The 15,468-nt window shown below is 43.2% G+C and overlaps 1 protein-coding gene across 2 annotated transcripts in view; it reads right to left on the bottom strand.

Annotated features, from left to right (window-relative positions):
- Xpo6 (exportin 6) overlaps positions 1-15,468 on the bottom strand; it is a 104,590-nt gene that overhangs the window by 16,572 nt on the left and 72,550 nt on the right. The window contains exons 10-14 of one of the 2 annotated variants that reach the window (XM_040754696.1): positions 13,958-14,066; positions 12,501-12,593; positions 10,739-10,808; positions 6,481-6,640; positions 2,565-2,657 (exon numbers count right to left, since the gene is read on the bottom strand). In XM_040754696.1, the coding sequence (XP_040610630.1) occupies positions 2,565-2,657; positions 6,481-6,640; positions 10,739-10,808; positions 12,501-12,593; positions 13,958-14,066 (525 nt within the window). The remainder of the gene's footprint in view (positions 1-2,564; positions 2,658-6,480; positions 6,641-10,738; positions 10,809-12,500; positions 12,594-13,957; positions 14,067-15,468) is intronic. The other variant, XM_040754698.1, reaches the window with a different exon arrangement.

The following is a 15,468-nucleotide window of genomic DNA, read 5'->3' as shown; positions in this document are numbered from 1 at the left end:
ACTCAGGCTAAGGTGACAACAAACACTGCAGGTTCCAAACCAGCCTGAACTACAAAGTGAAACCCTGTTTAAAAACTAAGCTAAGACCAAACAAACAAAAACTCCAAAACATGCCTGGCACAGTGGCATATACCTTTAATCCTTGCTCGTGGGGGCAGAAGCAGGCACATTTCTAGTTCAAGGCCAGCACAGTCTACATAGCTAGTTCCAGGTCAATGAGAACATAGAAAATCCCACAACTCAACAAGATGACAAATAACAGGTTTTACAGAGGCAAGGTAGCAGTCTAGTTCAAAACACTAGACCACAAAGCTATGAACACTTCTCCTTTTCTGTAGTCACAATTAAGCAACCTAAGTTGCTATTCTGATATGACCTACATATATAGTTCCCCATGGTGTGGGCACCATGAAGACCCCTTCTCAGTTACTGTTAAACTGTAAACCACTGATTCATTAAAAAAAATATATGAGCAAATGGATTATTTATTCCAAGTAGTATAGTCATGGTCACTTTTAATTGCTGATCAAGTCTAACCAGAACACTCCCTTCAAGCCAGCTCCTGTGTGCTCTTGCATATTCCAGATACATTCGGGAACTACTTCCTTATTTACTGATTCTACAACATTCCCCAGCATCATCCTGTCCCAAAACAGTACATTTTCCCAAAGGCGTTCTGGTTCCTTTTAGTGGTTTAGTGGAGAAATTATGTTGTTACACAGCAAGGCATACATATGAGGGGCAACATAAGTGCCACAGCTTCTAGGACCTGCCTGTAGACAGAGTTAGGGTGTAGACAGACATCACTTCACAATCAAACAGCATCAGCAATTACCCAAGTGTTTACTGACGTGATATAAGAGGAAAGGCATTTTAAGATGCAGCTATTTAAACATCTCTGCCTGAATGTATGCCTGCAGGCCAGAAGATAGCACCAGATCTCATTACAGATGGTTGTGAGCCACCATGTGGTTGCTGGGAATTGAACTCAGGACCTCTGGAAGAGCAGCCAGTGCTCCAACACCCTGTAGGCTATTCTTTAAACAGTAAACTTAAGGTCTGGGGCTCCAAGGTGTCTGTCTCTTCCTTTTTTTACACACACTTCTGTTCATACATCATGTGTAACTAGGACTATTCTAGATTATAGGAGACAGATTTCAAGTGTGTGTGCTCATTCGTGCATGAGCATTCCACATGGGTCATGGGAGAGGTATGTGTATGTGTGTGCCATGGGTCATGGTTTATTAGCCCCTGCTCTAGTCCACAGCAAGCCTTTTGGGTAGTGCAACATTGGTAAAGTCTTCTTTAAACTCCCCAAATGCTATCCCTTCCAGGTCGTTCTCCCATGTGCTCCCCCCCCATGTACACACTTTAGCTGAGTATCTTGAGTCAAGACATTTGGGCACTGTGCCATCCTACCAAACTTAAAGTCTGTAGGAGGATGTCCGAAAGTCTTTCTGTGTTCCATTGCTTTAGGACATCTATTTTGGTTTAGACCTGTTGCTGGCTTACAGCTCCCATAGTCCTTACAATGTCCCCCTAAATAAGGACATGTTTTGCTTGAAAACATTTGGTCTTTTATCCTCAGTTCCTCCAGTATCTTCAGAAGAATCTAAGTGTGTGTTACTTTTTACAACCCTTTAAAACACACCCAAGCATATGTTAAGCAAGGCAATTTCTGGAAAGTCCCTAGATTGCCAGGGGGTAGGGGACAAACTGCCAGGGGGCCCAGCCATGTGCTTGGTGGGTTGGGACTTTTGCTACACCCTCAGCCTCTGGGGAGAGTAAAGGGACTAAACATTTCCCTGATGATTTAACCAATCAGTTATACTAACCCAGACTAGGTGAGTTGGGGAGCCTCTTGGAGGGGACTGCCCAGAAAAGACAGGGAGGCTCTGAACCTCTCCTATATCTTGCTCTACTCATCTCTTTCGGCACTCTCTTATAATAACCTAGATGTGTCTTGCCAAGTTGAGACCCAACTACAGCAAATTACTCAAACTTTCAGAGGAAGATGTGGGCATCCCACTCCCAGTCATCAGTCAGAAGCATGAGAAGCACAGCTGGGCCAGCAGCTGGCATTGGAAAGGAGATGCACGAGGGGCACTCCTGGGCACTGAGCTTCAATAGGATGCTACAAGTAATGTCAGAACTGAGGTCAATCAGAGGATACTCGGTTTCTGGGGAAGCATGCTGTCCCCCCCCGCCCCCTAAGATGGAAGAAGCATCTTGTGCTTGTAAGACGGTTCATTTTTCTCCTATCCACCAACTCTGCCACTGAACAATCTATGTGCGGGGCGAGAGATACACATTTCAGGTTCTTCTATGCCATCCCTGTGTGCTCACTAGTTACAAACTGCAGGGCCCTCACTTGTCTCCTACAATGTCTACCCCATAGAGCTTCATCCCTGGTCTCTTTAGTTCAACCAACTATCCTCACCCCAACATATATCCAAAAATCTTTCTGGGGACAGAATTGGAGAGTTCTCCCGCTGTTCATCACATTCAATTCATCTGCAGACAGGGTCAATGTCTCGAGAAGGCAGTTACTATGCTCTACTTACACGTCAATGAGGTCAGGTTTCAATACTGACGGCACAGCTGTTTCAATGTTGTACAGTTTTATCTGAGATCCGTACAGAGTAACTTTGACCAACCTGTTGACAAAGGAGTGGGTGAGAAAGGACATTAAGCTTGAGAGCCCAAAACAAACAAAGAAAAGTTCAAAGGCAACTTTCTGACCAAAAAAAAAAAAAAAAAAAAAAAAATCTGATCTCCAATTCTTTCCAAAATAGTCAGAGCTGTGCATTAAGGGTTAATTACAAGAGCACTTACTAAAGCATCACTAAAGTCTACAACAATGGCTGGTGAGACAGCTTAGTGGGAAAGGCACTTGCCACCAGGTTTGGTCACCGGAGTTTGATCTGTGGGACCCACACAGTAGAAGGAGAGAACTGACAAGTTGTCCTTTAACCTCCATACATACACACAGTGGCACACTCACATGTGTGCACACACTGTGGCACACTCACATGTTCACAAACAGAGGAAAGGTTGAAAAAACTCTCCACCAAAAGAACATGTTAGCCCAGTTTGCTCTAGAGGTAGAATGGAGGAGGTGGACTATGGATTATTGTTTCTATTTTTCTATAGTCCTAGATTGTACATTATGAATATTCAATGCTGTGTGCATGTGTATCTTTTTTTGCCGTATATTGCTATGTAGCTCAGGCTAGCCTTAAACTTCTGATCCTCTTGTCTCAGCCTTCCAAGTGCTGAGACTACACATATGAGCTATGCCCAGCTACACATACTATTTTTAGAATCAAGGGAAAAAATGGTTTTTTTCTAAGATTTATTTATTTATTATGTAGACAGTGTTCTGCCTGCATGTATGCCTGCATGCCAGAAGAGGGCACCAGATCTCATTACAGAGGTTGTGAGTCACCATGCCGTTTTTGGGAATTGAACTCAGGACCTTTAGAAGAGCATCCAGTGCTCTTAACCTCTGAGCCATCTCTCTGGCCTCCCTCCCCCTGCCCCAAGTGGATGTTCTCAGCAAGCAAGCCTGCTCTTTTGACAATTTATCTGAAGATTCACATGACAAGTTTAAAGTCACTCCAACATTTCCAATGGATCAATATATAATAAAGAAAGAGTAAAATGTCTGCCGTAGAATCTAGAGTCTAGGAGGCGGATTCATATCCACCCTCTTTCTCTCACTCTCTCCTTCACTCCTTGTATGATTCTTTCAACTTCTCTGAAGATTAGAAGTTGTTGATGATAAAATGCTGGACAAAAGAGATGAGAGGAGGAAATCTTTCCAGCATAAGCTGAGATGGTGACAGTGTAGGGAAGCAGCCTAGTGTGCTGGTTTATCAAGGCCTACGATGCATAGTGAGCATCAGGTACAGCAGGGAGACCCTTTAGGAAGCAGGAAGGCTCGCTGTCCTGTCCTTTCTGAGGTGAGTACACAGAAAAGCTCTGCCCTGAGTTCTGGCCAATTCCACACAGAACCCTGAACTGAAAGCAATCCCTCAACTCAGGAGGTCACTACATAGAGGCAGCTGCTTGGGGAGGGTGTGTGTGTGTGTGTGTGTGTGTGTGTAAATCACCATCTCCGAAAACAGTTTAGCACTAAAGAAAGGAAGCCTGTACTCTGGGAAACATTCCTCTTAGATGTGTGGAATGCAGGACTTTATTCCAAAAGGAAACCATAAATGGACTAAGGGTTGGAGAATGGCGTGAAGAGAAACCTCCAGAGTCAAGAAAGTAAAGAGCCAAGTCCTTAACCCCAAGTCCTCAGAAGTTCTGTAAAACTGGAATGGAAACGGCAACTATCAGTGAGCAACACAACACAACGTATGCTCGTGTCACGTGTGTTAACAATGTGATAAATCACAGCTGTGTGGGTGTGTTTGTCCCATGCAAGCACAGAGGTCATGTGATTCTGGGTGTTCTGTTCTACCTTCACCTCATTCTCTTGAAACAGGGTCTCCTGATAGACCTGTGAGGTTGGTGGCCACCAAGTCTCCACAGCATAGCAAACACTCAGTACTACCCTGAGCCATTTCCCCACCTTCTGGTGCTGAGTTCCTTAAATCATGTTCCACACTAGGCCTGTATCTGTACTCAGCAACTATAACATCAGGTTCCATGTGACTTATAAGACAACACTGCTAATCACATTGGCTAGTCAGATCACAAAACAATAGGAAAGTCTTCTCTCATACACTAGTCTTGAGTTTCTTTGTGTAGCTCTGGCTGTCCTGGAACTCAGAGATCCCTTTGCCTCTGTCTCCCAAGTGCTGGGATTATAGAAAATGCGGCACCAATGCTGGCTTTCACACTGGTCTTGATGAATGCAGACAAAACAGCAGGTGCTACTAAGTGCTAAGCTTGCAAACCTAAGTTGTGCAGACACATATGTAAGCATAAGGCCTTAAAACAACTCAGGCTCTCTAATCTGTAATCTCATAGCAGAGTTAATAGAATTGACATACATATCTGCTTACTGAATCAAATTCAAATACTGAGACAGGAAAATGCATTCTAATTCCATTGAATTCATCAGTAGAAATAGCCTACAACAGGACAGTGAAGAAAATTAGTCAAAAATGAGTAGAAATCCCATAGTTTGGAAAAAGCTTGGAATTAGGAGTCTTAAAATACTAGGTTCCCTCTCGTGATCACATAAAGCAAAGAAAGTACCCAGGGCCTCTGAGTCCCATCCTCAGAAACAAGATGGCAAGGCTCACCCCCAAGTATAAAATGAACTGACACAGAGTAAAAAAACTACTTATAAAACTACTTATACTACTACTATTATTAATTTTAACTTCGTTGTTAAGGAATTTAAAACTCTTATAGTTATCTTTCATTTTAAGTAGCTGGGTGTGGTGGAGTATACCTTTAATTCCCAGCTCTCAGAAGGCAGAGGCAAGTAGATCTCTTTACATACACCTACTCATCTGTGAATCCAACACTTACCTGACTAAAATTCCCAACACTTCCACCTGACCTTCAGTGTCCAAAATGTTGGGGGAGGACGGGGCGGCTAAATGAGATGTTCCTCAGAAAACAGCTCCATTTCTTTCCAGGGACCTACTCTAGAAGGGACTGTAGACTGCCTAACTTTCTCAGGAGCCTGATTGGACTGGACCAAGCATCAACAGTCTATACCTCTAACACATGTGACCTACAGGAAAACGGATGCTGTTGTCTAGTGGAATCTGAACCGCTTCCCCTCCTTTGTTCGTGCGTGGATAAGTTCATATGTGTGCATTATATAGCAGTGGAGAGGAGAAAAGAGCAACTTGGATGTTATTCCTCAGGTACCATCTACTTTTTCCCCTTCCTTCCTGTCTTCCGATTCTATTTCTAATTTGGGAGGGAGGAGAGACTTCTCACTGGAATCCACTGTGTAGGAGAGGCTGTTTGGCCAGCAAGCCTCAGGGATCAGTCTGTCTCTGCCTCCCCAGAGCTGGGATTACAGGTGTGTGTCGCTGTGCCTGTGTTATTTTCTGTTTGTTTTTTGTTTTTAAATGTTGGTTCTGAGGATAAACTCAGGTCCCTCTTGTACGGCATCTTCCCAGCCCCAGTAAGGCTTTCTTGATGTTCCTTTATCCTGTCAGGAAAGACATGCAGCTTGACTGTTCCTGCATTTTTCTGAATCCAATACTATATTTACAGCTACATACAAGGTTGCCAATATACTAACAGCTTGGCTTGTGTTTACTGTTTGTTCTGTTTTATTTACCATGTTAAGTATCTTACTCAATTCTCACAGTAAAACCACAAGAAACCTTTCCCACTATTTTACTGATGAGGGCCTTAAAGCTTAGTACATCGAGTGGCAATCTGCTCTATACTAACCCGTGCGTGACGGAAAGACAGAGGACACATGATGGGGCTGCATGCCACTCTCCATAAGAGGAGAGCTACACTCTGATGGAGGGCTGCATGGCACAGCCAGCCTACCTCTCCACGACTGTGAGAGCATCGGTGAACCTTGCAGCAAACACATCCCCAGTGAAGTACTCAGCTAAACGGCCCACAGCCTGCAGCAGGGAGCTCAAGTCTCTCAGCGAGCAGTGCAAGCGCCGGCAGTCATTCTCTGCTGTGATGTTCAGCCTGTGTCCTGGAACACAACAGCTCTCAGTTTTCCAGAGAAGAGTAATCTTTTGTTGTAATAAACAACCATTCCAAACAAACCAAACAGGGTAAACTAATGCTCCAACAATAAAAATCTTTAGCTGCTGCCCAGTATAAAACAGCACATCTGAGGACAACCTCCACTTTATCTATGTGGCTCCAGGGACCCAGGGCAAGGACAGACATCCCAGTATATCCCCAATCTGATTTCTTCTGATATTGGCACAGTCAGGACACTACCAACCTACACACAAGGACATGCAAATGGGTGAGTCCAGTAAGTAGCATGCCCACTATGGTACTATTTCCAGGGCAGAGCTGGTGCTCTCTGTGAGCTCTGCAATCCATCCCAGGTTTTATGCCAGCACAACAGGGAAAAAGGGCACAGGACTCAGGTACAGTCCCTGCTACTTTCTCATTGTACCACCAACCCTTCCAAGCTTGTCTCTGAGACTTTAAAATGGGAAAGAGGTTATAATCTAATTCACTATAGGACAGAGTACATTAAAAGCCTACAGGGCATTGTTAAATTCTATAATTATTATGGATCACAAGGAGCTAAAATTTTTTCCAAAACCTGAAACTTTCTTACTTTTCAACATATATCCAAAACCTAGTAAAGTATGATGCTAAGATGAACAACAAAATATCCTCAGTTGGTTAGCCCTTGTGTTGTGGACCAGTCTTTTCACAGACACTCACAGAACCAGAAGGCAGTCAGAACTCTCAGTCTGGAGAAAGACCAGAGTCTGACAACATGCTTTTCACACATGGGAGATGTTAAGCAGAGAAGCTGTAGTTAAGGCCCAGGCTTGGGCACCTGCAAACCCACACTCCCTTAGCCTTTTCAAATCTGTGTCCTCCAAGAGGCACTCCAGGCCTTCACCATCCATTACCAAACCTCCTCCCCTGGTGCTTGCTTGCTCTACTACCATCTGTTGGCTCCTTACTGACTATGGAACCCTTTGGTGGGGCTATGCCAACAGTTAACATGGCCACTAGTCAGAATGAGTAGTCGTGTGCTGTGTGTTTGCACCTTTTCCTTAAATTCAGGTCACCTAAGAATACCTTCAATCCCTGTTCCCAGGGGATCCACATCAACATCATTATGGGATGCATGATGGTCCAATGCCACCCCTTGAAGCAAGCCTGCATCTGTGTAGTCATATGCATGAATAACAACTTGAATAGAAAACAGGCCAGTATTTTACACTGTGCTGACGTTTGATCACTTTGGACTGAATATAACTAATTCTTGTCTAATTCAATCTAATGCATGCTCCATCAAAGGCTCATGGCAGTCAAAACTGCAGGTGATCCTTTCCTGAGCCAGGAAACACAGTGGCAGGAAGCATCACTGTTCTACTCCTCTAGGAAATCTGCCTCCCCACCACAGACATGCATACAACACACAGGGGGAGGGTCTACTGTGCACAGTGATCCATGTTTTATCTTATTTGGCCAAGGCTTTGTTGGTTATCAGTAGTCTTCCTCCCTGAGTAGTCGGTGTGCTGAAAGCCTATCCCTTTACCAACTCCAGATCCCTCATAGGAACCACCACACCCTGTAGCAGAGAACACAGTCTGTGAGGTAGAGCCTTTAAATGGAAATGCTACTACTACACACTATTAGGCAAGCTTTAAAGTGCCCTCTCCCCAGCAAACCAAGTCACCGCGAAGGAGTCTAAAATGCAGCTTCCTTGTCTGAGAAGGGAAGGGGTAGAGGTATACATATGAGCATTTAAGGTATTCCACTCTAAGAGAATACACACAACAGAAACAAACCTTCACATAACAAACAATATAAATTTGAAGTTTTCTATCCTGTAAATATAACAATCTCTTCGGCAAGAAAGTTTGAGCGGCTAACCAAAAGTTGATGGATTAGTCGAGCTAAGGAAAACTCTCAACGAGGAGCAGCGGAAGGCAGATAGAAAGCAGAATGACCAAGGAGGGGTCTCCATCCACATACAGGGAGACAGACAGGAAGAGCAAAAGTTGACTTGTCAGGGCCTGAGGTCACAGCAGCTGACATGGATGTGTTTTGACTTCTTTCTACCAAGGAAGCATTAGCAGGAAGTTCAGCAACAGCAAATATGCAAACAAAACAGTGCTTGGTGTGAATGTGTATTGGGAGGTGGGGGCGGGCAGCGCCCTTGAGCTGTACAGCAGCCCTACTGGTTCTACTACCAATCATAACATACTCAAGTGTCAGAAATAATCAAATGAAGGGGAAATTGTACCTGACTCCTCATCATCTGAGGAACTAAAGGCTCCACAAAAGGGAAAAGCAATAGAAGGAATGAGCCACAGCCCACCAAGAAGACTGAACAACACAGCAGGGAGGTTACTTGAGGATGCAAACAGCCATGAGAACCAGAGAACAAACTGTTCAACATTTTCACTATTTTAAATAACCTTTGCACTGGAAACTTGGCTTCTAAGATACTAAGGCATGGAGGAATGCTTTACCATGAACAAGAAAACTCATTTTAAAGCAAGAAATAATTATTTCTCTGGCCTGAGAGGTTTTACCACTACAGTATGCACTGAGAATGAGATAATGACCTAGAAGAGCCAAGTACTCTATGAAACTGGCATAAAATGGGCTTAGGTGAGGGCAGCAAGCACAAGACTGCCCTTCTATGATGGGAAGTTAAGTATCAGCAATCTCAGAGAAGAATTAAAACCCAACACAGACATTTACCCAGAGTCAAAAATCAGTAACAGTCAGGCATGGTGGAGTCAAGCCTTAAACCCAGCACTCAGTGAGTTCTAGGGCAGCTTGGTCTACACAGCATGTTTGTGGCCTACCAGGGTTACAAAGTGATAAACCACCAACATCACCAAGAAAAGTCAACTACAACAATGAATTGACCTTATGGGTCAACGGGGGTGGACAGGATACATTCTTTTTAAAAATAGATCAAAGATAACATTCTTAGTTAGGGTTTAGAGTACAATTTTAATTGCAGTGGCCCTCTAGGAGAGACCATCAATTCTGGAACCATCTAGCATTTCATATCAAAGGATCTTCATTAGTGCAAACATGCATGTTCATTTTGCAAAGTGCCTTCTCAAAGTTTATATAAACTGTTCTTAGCCAGGCTGCAGAGTCACAGCCTGTACTTGAGGCATGCCAAATCCTATCACCCTCCTGGGCCCAATGAATGACTAATAGTCATGGAAACAAGCTGTCCCAGGCCGCCAGGGCAGCCTCACAAAGAGGCCCATGGAAGCTATATCATGAATGGCCAGTTCACTCAGGAGGAATCTACCTTCTGCACAGGCTTAGTGCCAAGCTAGACAAGAGACTGCAGGCCAGGTCAGCCTGTAGGGAAATGCTTCACAGGACAGGATGTGGACAGGGTGGGATGATGCACAGACTTAAGGTTACTGGTGTTTTCACCTGGTAAAAATGAATGTCAGTTTATGGCATCTTTTCATCACTCCCCATAATTCCGCCTTGCTATTAGCACAAACCGGCTATGTGGCCCTGGGTAAAATAACATCCCTGAAGAGCATTATCCTCTTCTGTAAAACAACAATAACTAGTAACAATACTTCTATCCTAAAGTATGGAGGAAAAACTAACGACATAGTAAACAAATAGTGCCTGGCATGTAATGAGTGTTCAACAAAGAGGATGTAATTACTATCAGCAAAGTAACAAGTGTTAACCTTCCACTCTAACCAGGGACAGACACCGAAAGACTTTGCATCCAGCTGTGGACAGTCGTCCACAGAACACTCACAGCAGGAGAGCTCCAGAATCAGCGGCTACCTCACTCCACAAGCCAGAGGAAGACACTGCCCTAGTGAAAGCCTATAGCCATTTCCCTCCAGCACACTTGCTGCTTTAAGGAATACAAGGAAACACTCAGGGCTTTAGTCTTTGCCCTGATTGGCTCCCCAACACAGCTTCTTTGTAGCAGGAAAAATTTTAAACTTCTATGCAGAAGTTGAAGAGATGTGAAGAGAAGCTGTACAAGGCAAATCACATAATTATAGCAGAGGTGGCGATAATTAACTATTAGTTCAATTTTTTAATGGTAAACTAAATTTGAAAGTAAAGAACAATTTACCTGACCCAGAAGTAACTATAAATTGCTGTAATCCCAAATAAACGTCTAAATTGTCCTGAAGAACTGGGAACTGAAAACAAAGAGACAAAGTTTAAAACAAAAATCATAAATGCGAGTTTTGATACTGTTTTAACAACAAAGCATTCAGTACCTATGAGGAGGGAAGGAACATAAACGTCCTTTTACAGGCCCTAAGCACGTCCCTTTCAGTGCCTTCCCCAATCCCTTCAAAGAAAACCTACCAGTACCAGAACAACAAAGAAATCAAGGCCAGTTTGATTGCTTTTAAAGTCATAGCAAAAGACCCTGGGGCATGACTAGGACAATCCTAGGAATGGCATCAGCCCCACAAGACCTGCAGCTTCAAGAGCTAGATCCTTCATCCATCCTGAGATGGTCCCTGACCTTGAAAGAAACATCAAGCACATCTTATTACCTGAATTATTTGGGTATCAGTTTCCCTTGTTCATTTGGCAGACAGGGCCTTCTTTCCTAGGTTGCTATACTCACCATTAAGATAAGACTTAAGACAAGACTTAATATAAGACAGGTGGATCTCTGTGAGTCCGAGGCTACATTTGGCAGACAGGGCCTTCTTTCCTAGGTTGCTATACTCACCATTAAGATAAGACTTAAGACAAGACTTAATATAAGACAGGTGGATCTCTGTGAGTCCGAGGCTAGCTTGGTCTACAGTTCTAGGACAGCCAGAGCTACACAGTCAAACCCTGGGGGGGGGGAGGCTTAAATTTGCCTAAGAAAGGCAGGTAGTAAACTGTGAGAAAAGGCCAAGTAGTTATGTGTAGAAGCTGACCCCATTAACTTATCTTGCCTCTAAAGAGATAGAATCCAACATATAAATACAGGCAGAGAGATCGAGCAATCTGCCCACAGTGAGAATGACACAGGCTAGTAGGTTTTATCAGAGTAACTTCTGCCAGTAACACTTATTATGCCTCTAGCCTTAATAAAAGCATTAAGATACGTCTAAAATTCATACTGCAACTAAGACTAATCAGTACTTCAAGAAGTTGGCATAAAGTAGTTCATGAAAATGGTAATAGTACATACGAAAGTTGGTTTGTGGAAATTATTCTGAAATAAACAAGGGCTAGGGAGATAGCTCAGTTGGCAGATGGCTTCACCACAAACAGGACCCGAGTTCAATCCCTGGAACTCCCATTTTAAAAATGCATAAATAAAGCTGAGTATGGTGGCACACCTCTTGTACTCCCCACTAGGGAGGCAGAGAAAAGAGGATCTCTGTGGCTGGCAGCCAGCATGGCTTATCTGGTGAATTACAAGCCACTAAGAGATGCTGTAGTTTTTGTTTGTTTTGTTTTTTCGATACAGGGTTTCTGGAACTCGCTCTGTAGACCAGGCTAACCTCAAACTCACAGCGATCTGTCTGTGTCTGCACCGCTCACCCACCCTGACCTTCTCGTGCAGTGTTGGGATTAAAGGCATGTGCCACCACCACCCTTCTGGATACTATCTTTAAAAATGGTGTCTGAGGAACATCACAGGAGTCTGACCTCCACACACATAGATGACAGACAGAAAACACACAAACATATGCATATGAACGAACATACACACACACACACACACACACACACACACACACACACACACACACACACACACGAAAATAACAGATACAGAGCAAGGGAGAAGAAAAAGATGAACAGACAGACCAGTACAAAAGCCATGTTCTATGGGCCAGAAACCCATTAGACTTCCCCTTCAGACGGTGAGTTACCAGAGTTGAGAAGGCATGTGTGGGAAGGAGCTCCATCACTTTGGCCACTACCTCCAAGCTCTGGCGTAAGTACCGCTGCCACTCTGTCTGCTGCTGTGGGGGAAAACAAAGGCATCAGCTCCCCCCGGGGTAGCAGGCCCCTGTCTTCTTTATCACCAGCCCCCTTTAGCCTTCAGCCTATTCTCAGATGTTAAATTTAAAGAAAATAGGAAATAATGGAACCAGGAATTTGGAATTTTGAGAAGGCCCAGTTAGGTTTTATTTTGTTTTTCAGTATAATTTCATTTCCTAACAAGCTACTTCTTCAGGAAGCAAATAATTCGCACAGAACAATGCATTTTTTCCTCCCAAGATCATAGGAGTGTAGAGTTCAGAGAGCCACATGTGAAAAGTTTGAGTAGTTTTTCTATTATCCCATTGATAGGGAGCAGTCATTTCTTTACATATACCTGACTCAATCAGCACCATTCAAGGCATAGCTCACAGGCAGCATCAGTGTCACCAGGGACCAGTAAGCAACATAAAACTCTGGTCCCATGTCAAACCACCAGAATCAGAATGTATTTCAACAAGCTGTACTAGAGATTCTTAGCAGAACTAAAGGTGAGGAAGACCACCTCAGTCAGTCAGCACAACTCACCCTTCCACATTGTGTTGCCTCGTGTAATTATCAACACAAACCAGCAAAACAGGCCATTTCTATTGTGGAGATGAGGGAATCGAGGCTCAGAAAAACTCACAACTACATCTCGTGTGTTCCCAAAGCTGCAGAGGTTCAAGTCTAAGTCATTTGGCTCTAAGTGTCCTTTTCCTTATTCTAAAAATCTACTTTCGAGGTCATGATCATGCCATCAGTCACTCTAATTTTGAGCATGATATTAATACTAGAAAACTTTCAAGTGGCTAATAGTTAGGAAGAAAGGAATGCTAGAGTTGTTTACGCTCGTAAGAATATTTTCCTTATGAATGCTGTGCAGATCAGCAGCAATATACTCAAGGGTTGGTTTAAAAAATAACAGCTTGCCATGCGTTGGTGGTGTACACCTTTAATCCCAGCACTCGGGAGGCAGAGGCAGGCGGATCTCTGTGAGTTGAGACCAGCCTGGTCTACCGAGCGAGTTCGAGGACAGCCTCCAAAACAATACAGAGAAGTCCTATCTCGAAAAACCAAAAAACCAAAACAAAACAAAACAAAAACCCAAAAAACAAAAAGCAAAAACAAAAACATCTTATAGCATATGCCTAACACAGACTATCATTCCAGCTTTCTCATTTTAATACCTCTTCAACTATTCCTACCGTATCCAGCTAGGTAGACAGAGTCGGGAGTACAGTACTCATTAGAGCATTTTCCATGGTCTCTCTGTATTTCTAGTCCACAGAGGTAAACTGCATGTGAAGCATTTTTTCAGAAGTAACGAGGTGAGATAAACCAGCAGGAGAGAAATGGCTCTTACATCGTCATCCAGAGTTTCATCATCCAACTCCTCCAGCTGGGCCTGGTTGTATCTGAACTGGATTCGATTTAACACCTCTGTGAGCAAAAGGACCAGGGCATCTTCGTACCTAGGGAGGAAGGAAGAGTCAGCATCAAGAGAAAGCACACTTGCAGCTCCTGATTGTGACAGGCCTCCTGGACTGTAGGCACAGTACTCACCTTGGACACACCTAAACCCTGATGCTGAAGAGGTACTTTACTTTTACATCACATGTATTGTTGATGGACTCTCTTCTGTAGTTAAGACTGTTACTAGTTCTTGTGGTTATTATTACATAAAATATAATTTTTCTGTCCTTACTAACTGGATCATAGATTTTCAAATCCATTCTGCCCATCTCTGCTTTTTTTTTTAGATGTTATTTATTTATTATGTATACAGTGTTCTACCTACATGCTTGCCTGAGCACCAGATCTTATTATAGATAGTATTATAGTTGGTGAGTCACCATGTGGTTGCTGGGAATTGAACTCAGGACCTTTGGAAGAGCAGGCCAGTGTTCTTGCCCCTTGAGCCATCTCTCCAGCCCCAATCTCTGCCTTATAACAACAGAATCTAACCCATTATAGTTAATATAATTATCAATAAAGTAAGTCTGATTTCTGCCATTTTTGTTGTCATATGTCCCCAATCACTACCTTCTTTGTGTCATCAAATAGATATTTTCTAGAGCAACATTTTAAGTCCCTTATCTTTTATTTTACTATTTTTATGGTTGATTTCTTTAAAATCACTCTTTTTTTTTTTTGGGTGAGGACTACTAGTACTGTATGTGAATATCAACGAATAACACCCCTTTTTGTTGTTTTTCAAGACAGGGTTTCCCTGTATAGCTCTGAAGACCAGGCTGGCCTTGAACTGTCTCTGTACCTGAGTGGGTGACACCACACTCAGATTAACACTTTTAATAACTGTGAGAGGTAAAGTGTGAGACAACTATAATTAATTTGCTCAAGACCAACAAAGCCAGGGCTCCCTAACTCAAGTTTCATGTTCTCTCTACACAAAACTACCAGTGGCTTTAAGCTAAACCCAAAACTCAATTTTCAATTAATTTTAAGACTACTTAGAAACTAACGGGGAACTAAAAAAGGCCTTGGGGAAATCTTGACCTTCTGGTTTGTATCTAAAAGTAATTTATTAAAGAAATGCCTCAAGCCCACATCTGTCTACTTTCCACAATAAGAACCTATCTTGTGGGGGGAAAACAAAAACCAATTATTTTTAAGAATAGATTATGCCGCCTAAACACTTCCATTCCTGAGAAGCTACTAAGACCAGTTAAGTAAGACATGGCTCCCACCTGAGAGCACTGTGAGAGTGCTGAGGTTCTCCACTGGATGACTACAAGGTCTAAAGAAGGGGGAAGGGCTTCATCCTTCCCCTGGGCTTGCTCTCTGACAACACTGCCCAGCAACAGTTATCCCATGCCCAGCCCCCCAACTTCAACTTCATTGCCCATCTCTTCC

Source organism: Mesocricetus auratus, unplaced genomic scaffold (genome assembly GCF_017639785.1).
Source record: "Mesocricetus auratus isolate SY011 unplaced genomic scaffold, BCM_Maur_2.0 Super-Scaffold_4256, whole genome shotgun sequence".
Taxonomy (NCBI): domain Eukaryota; kingdom Metazoa; phylum Chordata; class Mammalia; order Rodentia; family Cricetidae; genus Mesocricetus; species Mesocricetus auratus.
This window is presented reverse-complemented; position numbering and strand designations above follow the sequence as displayed.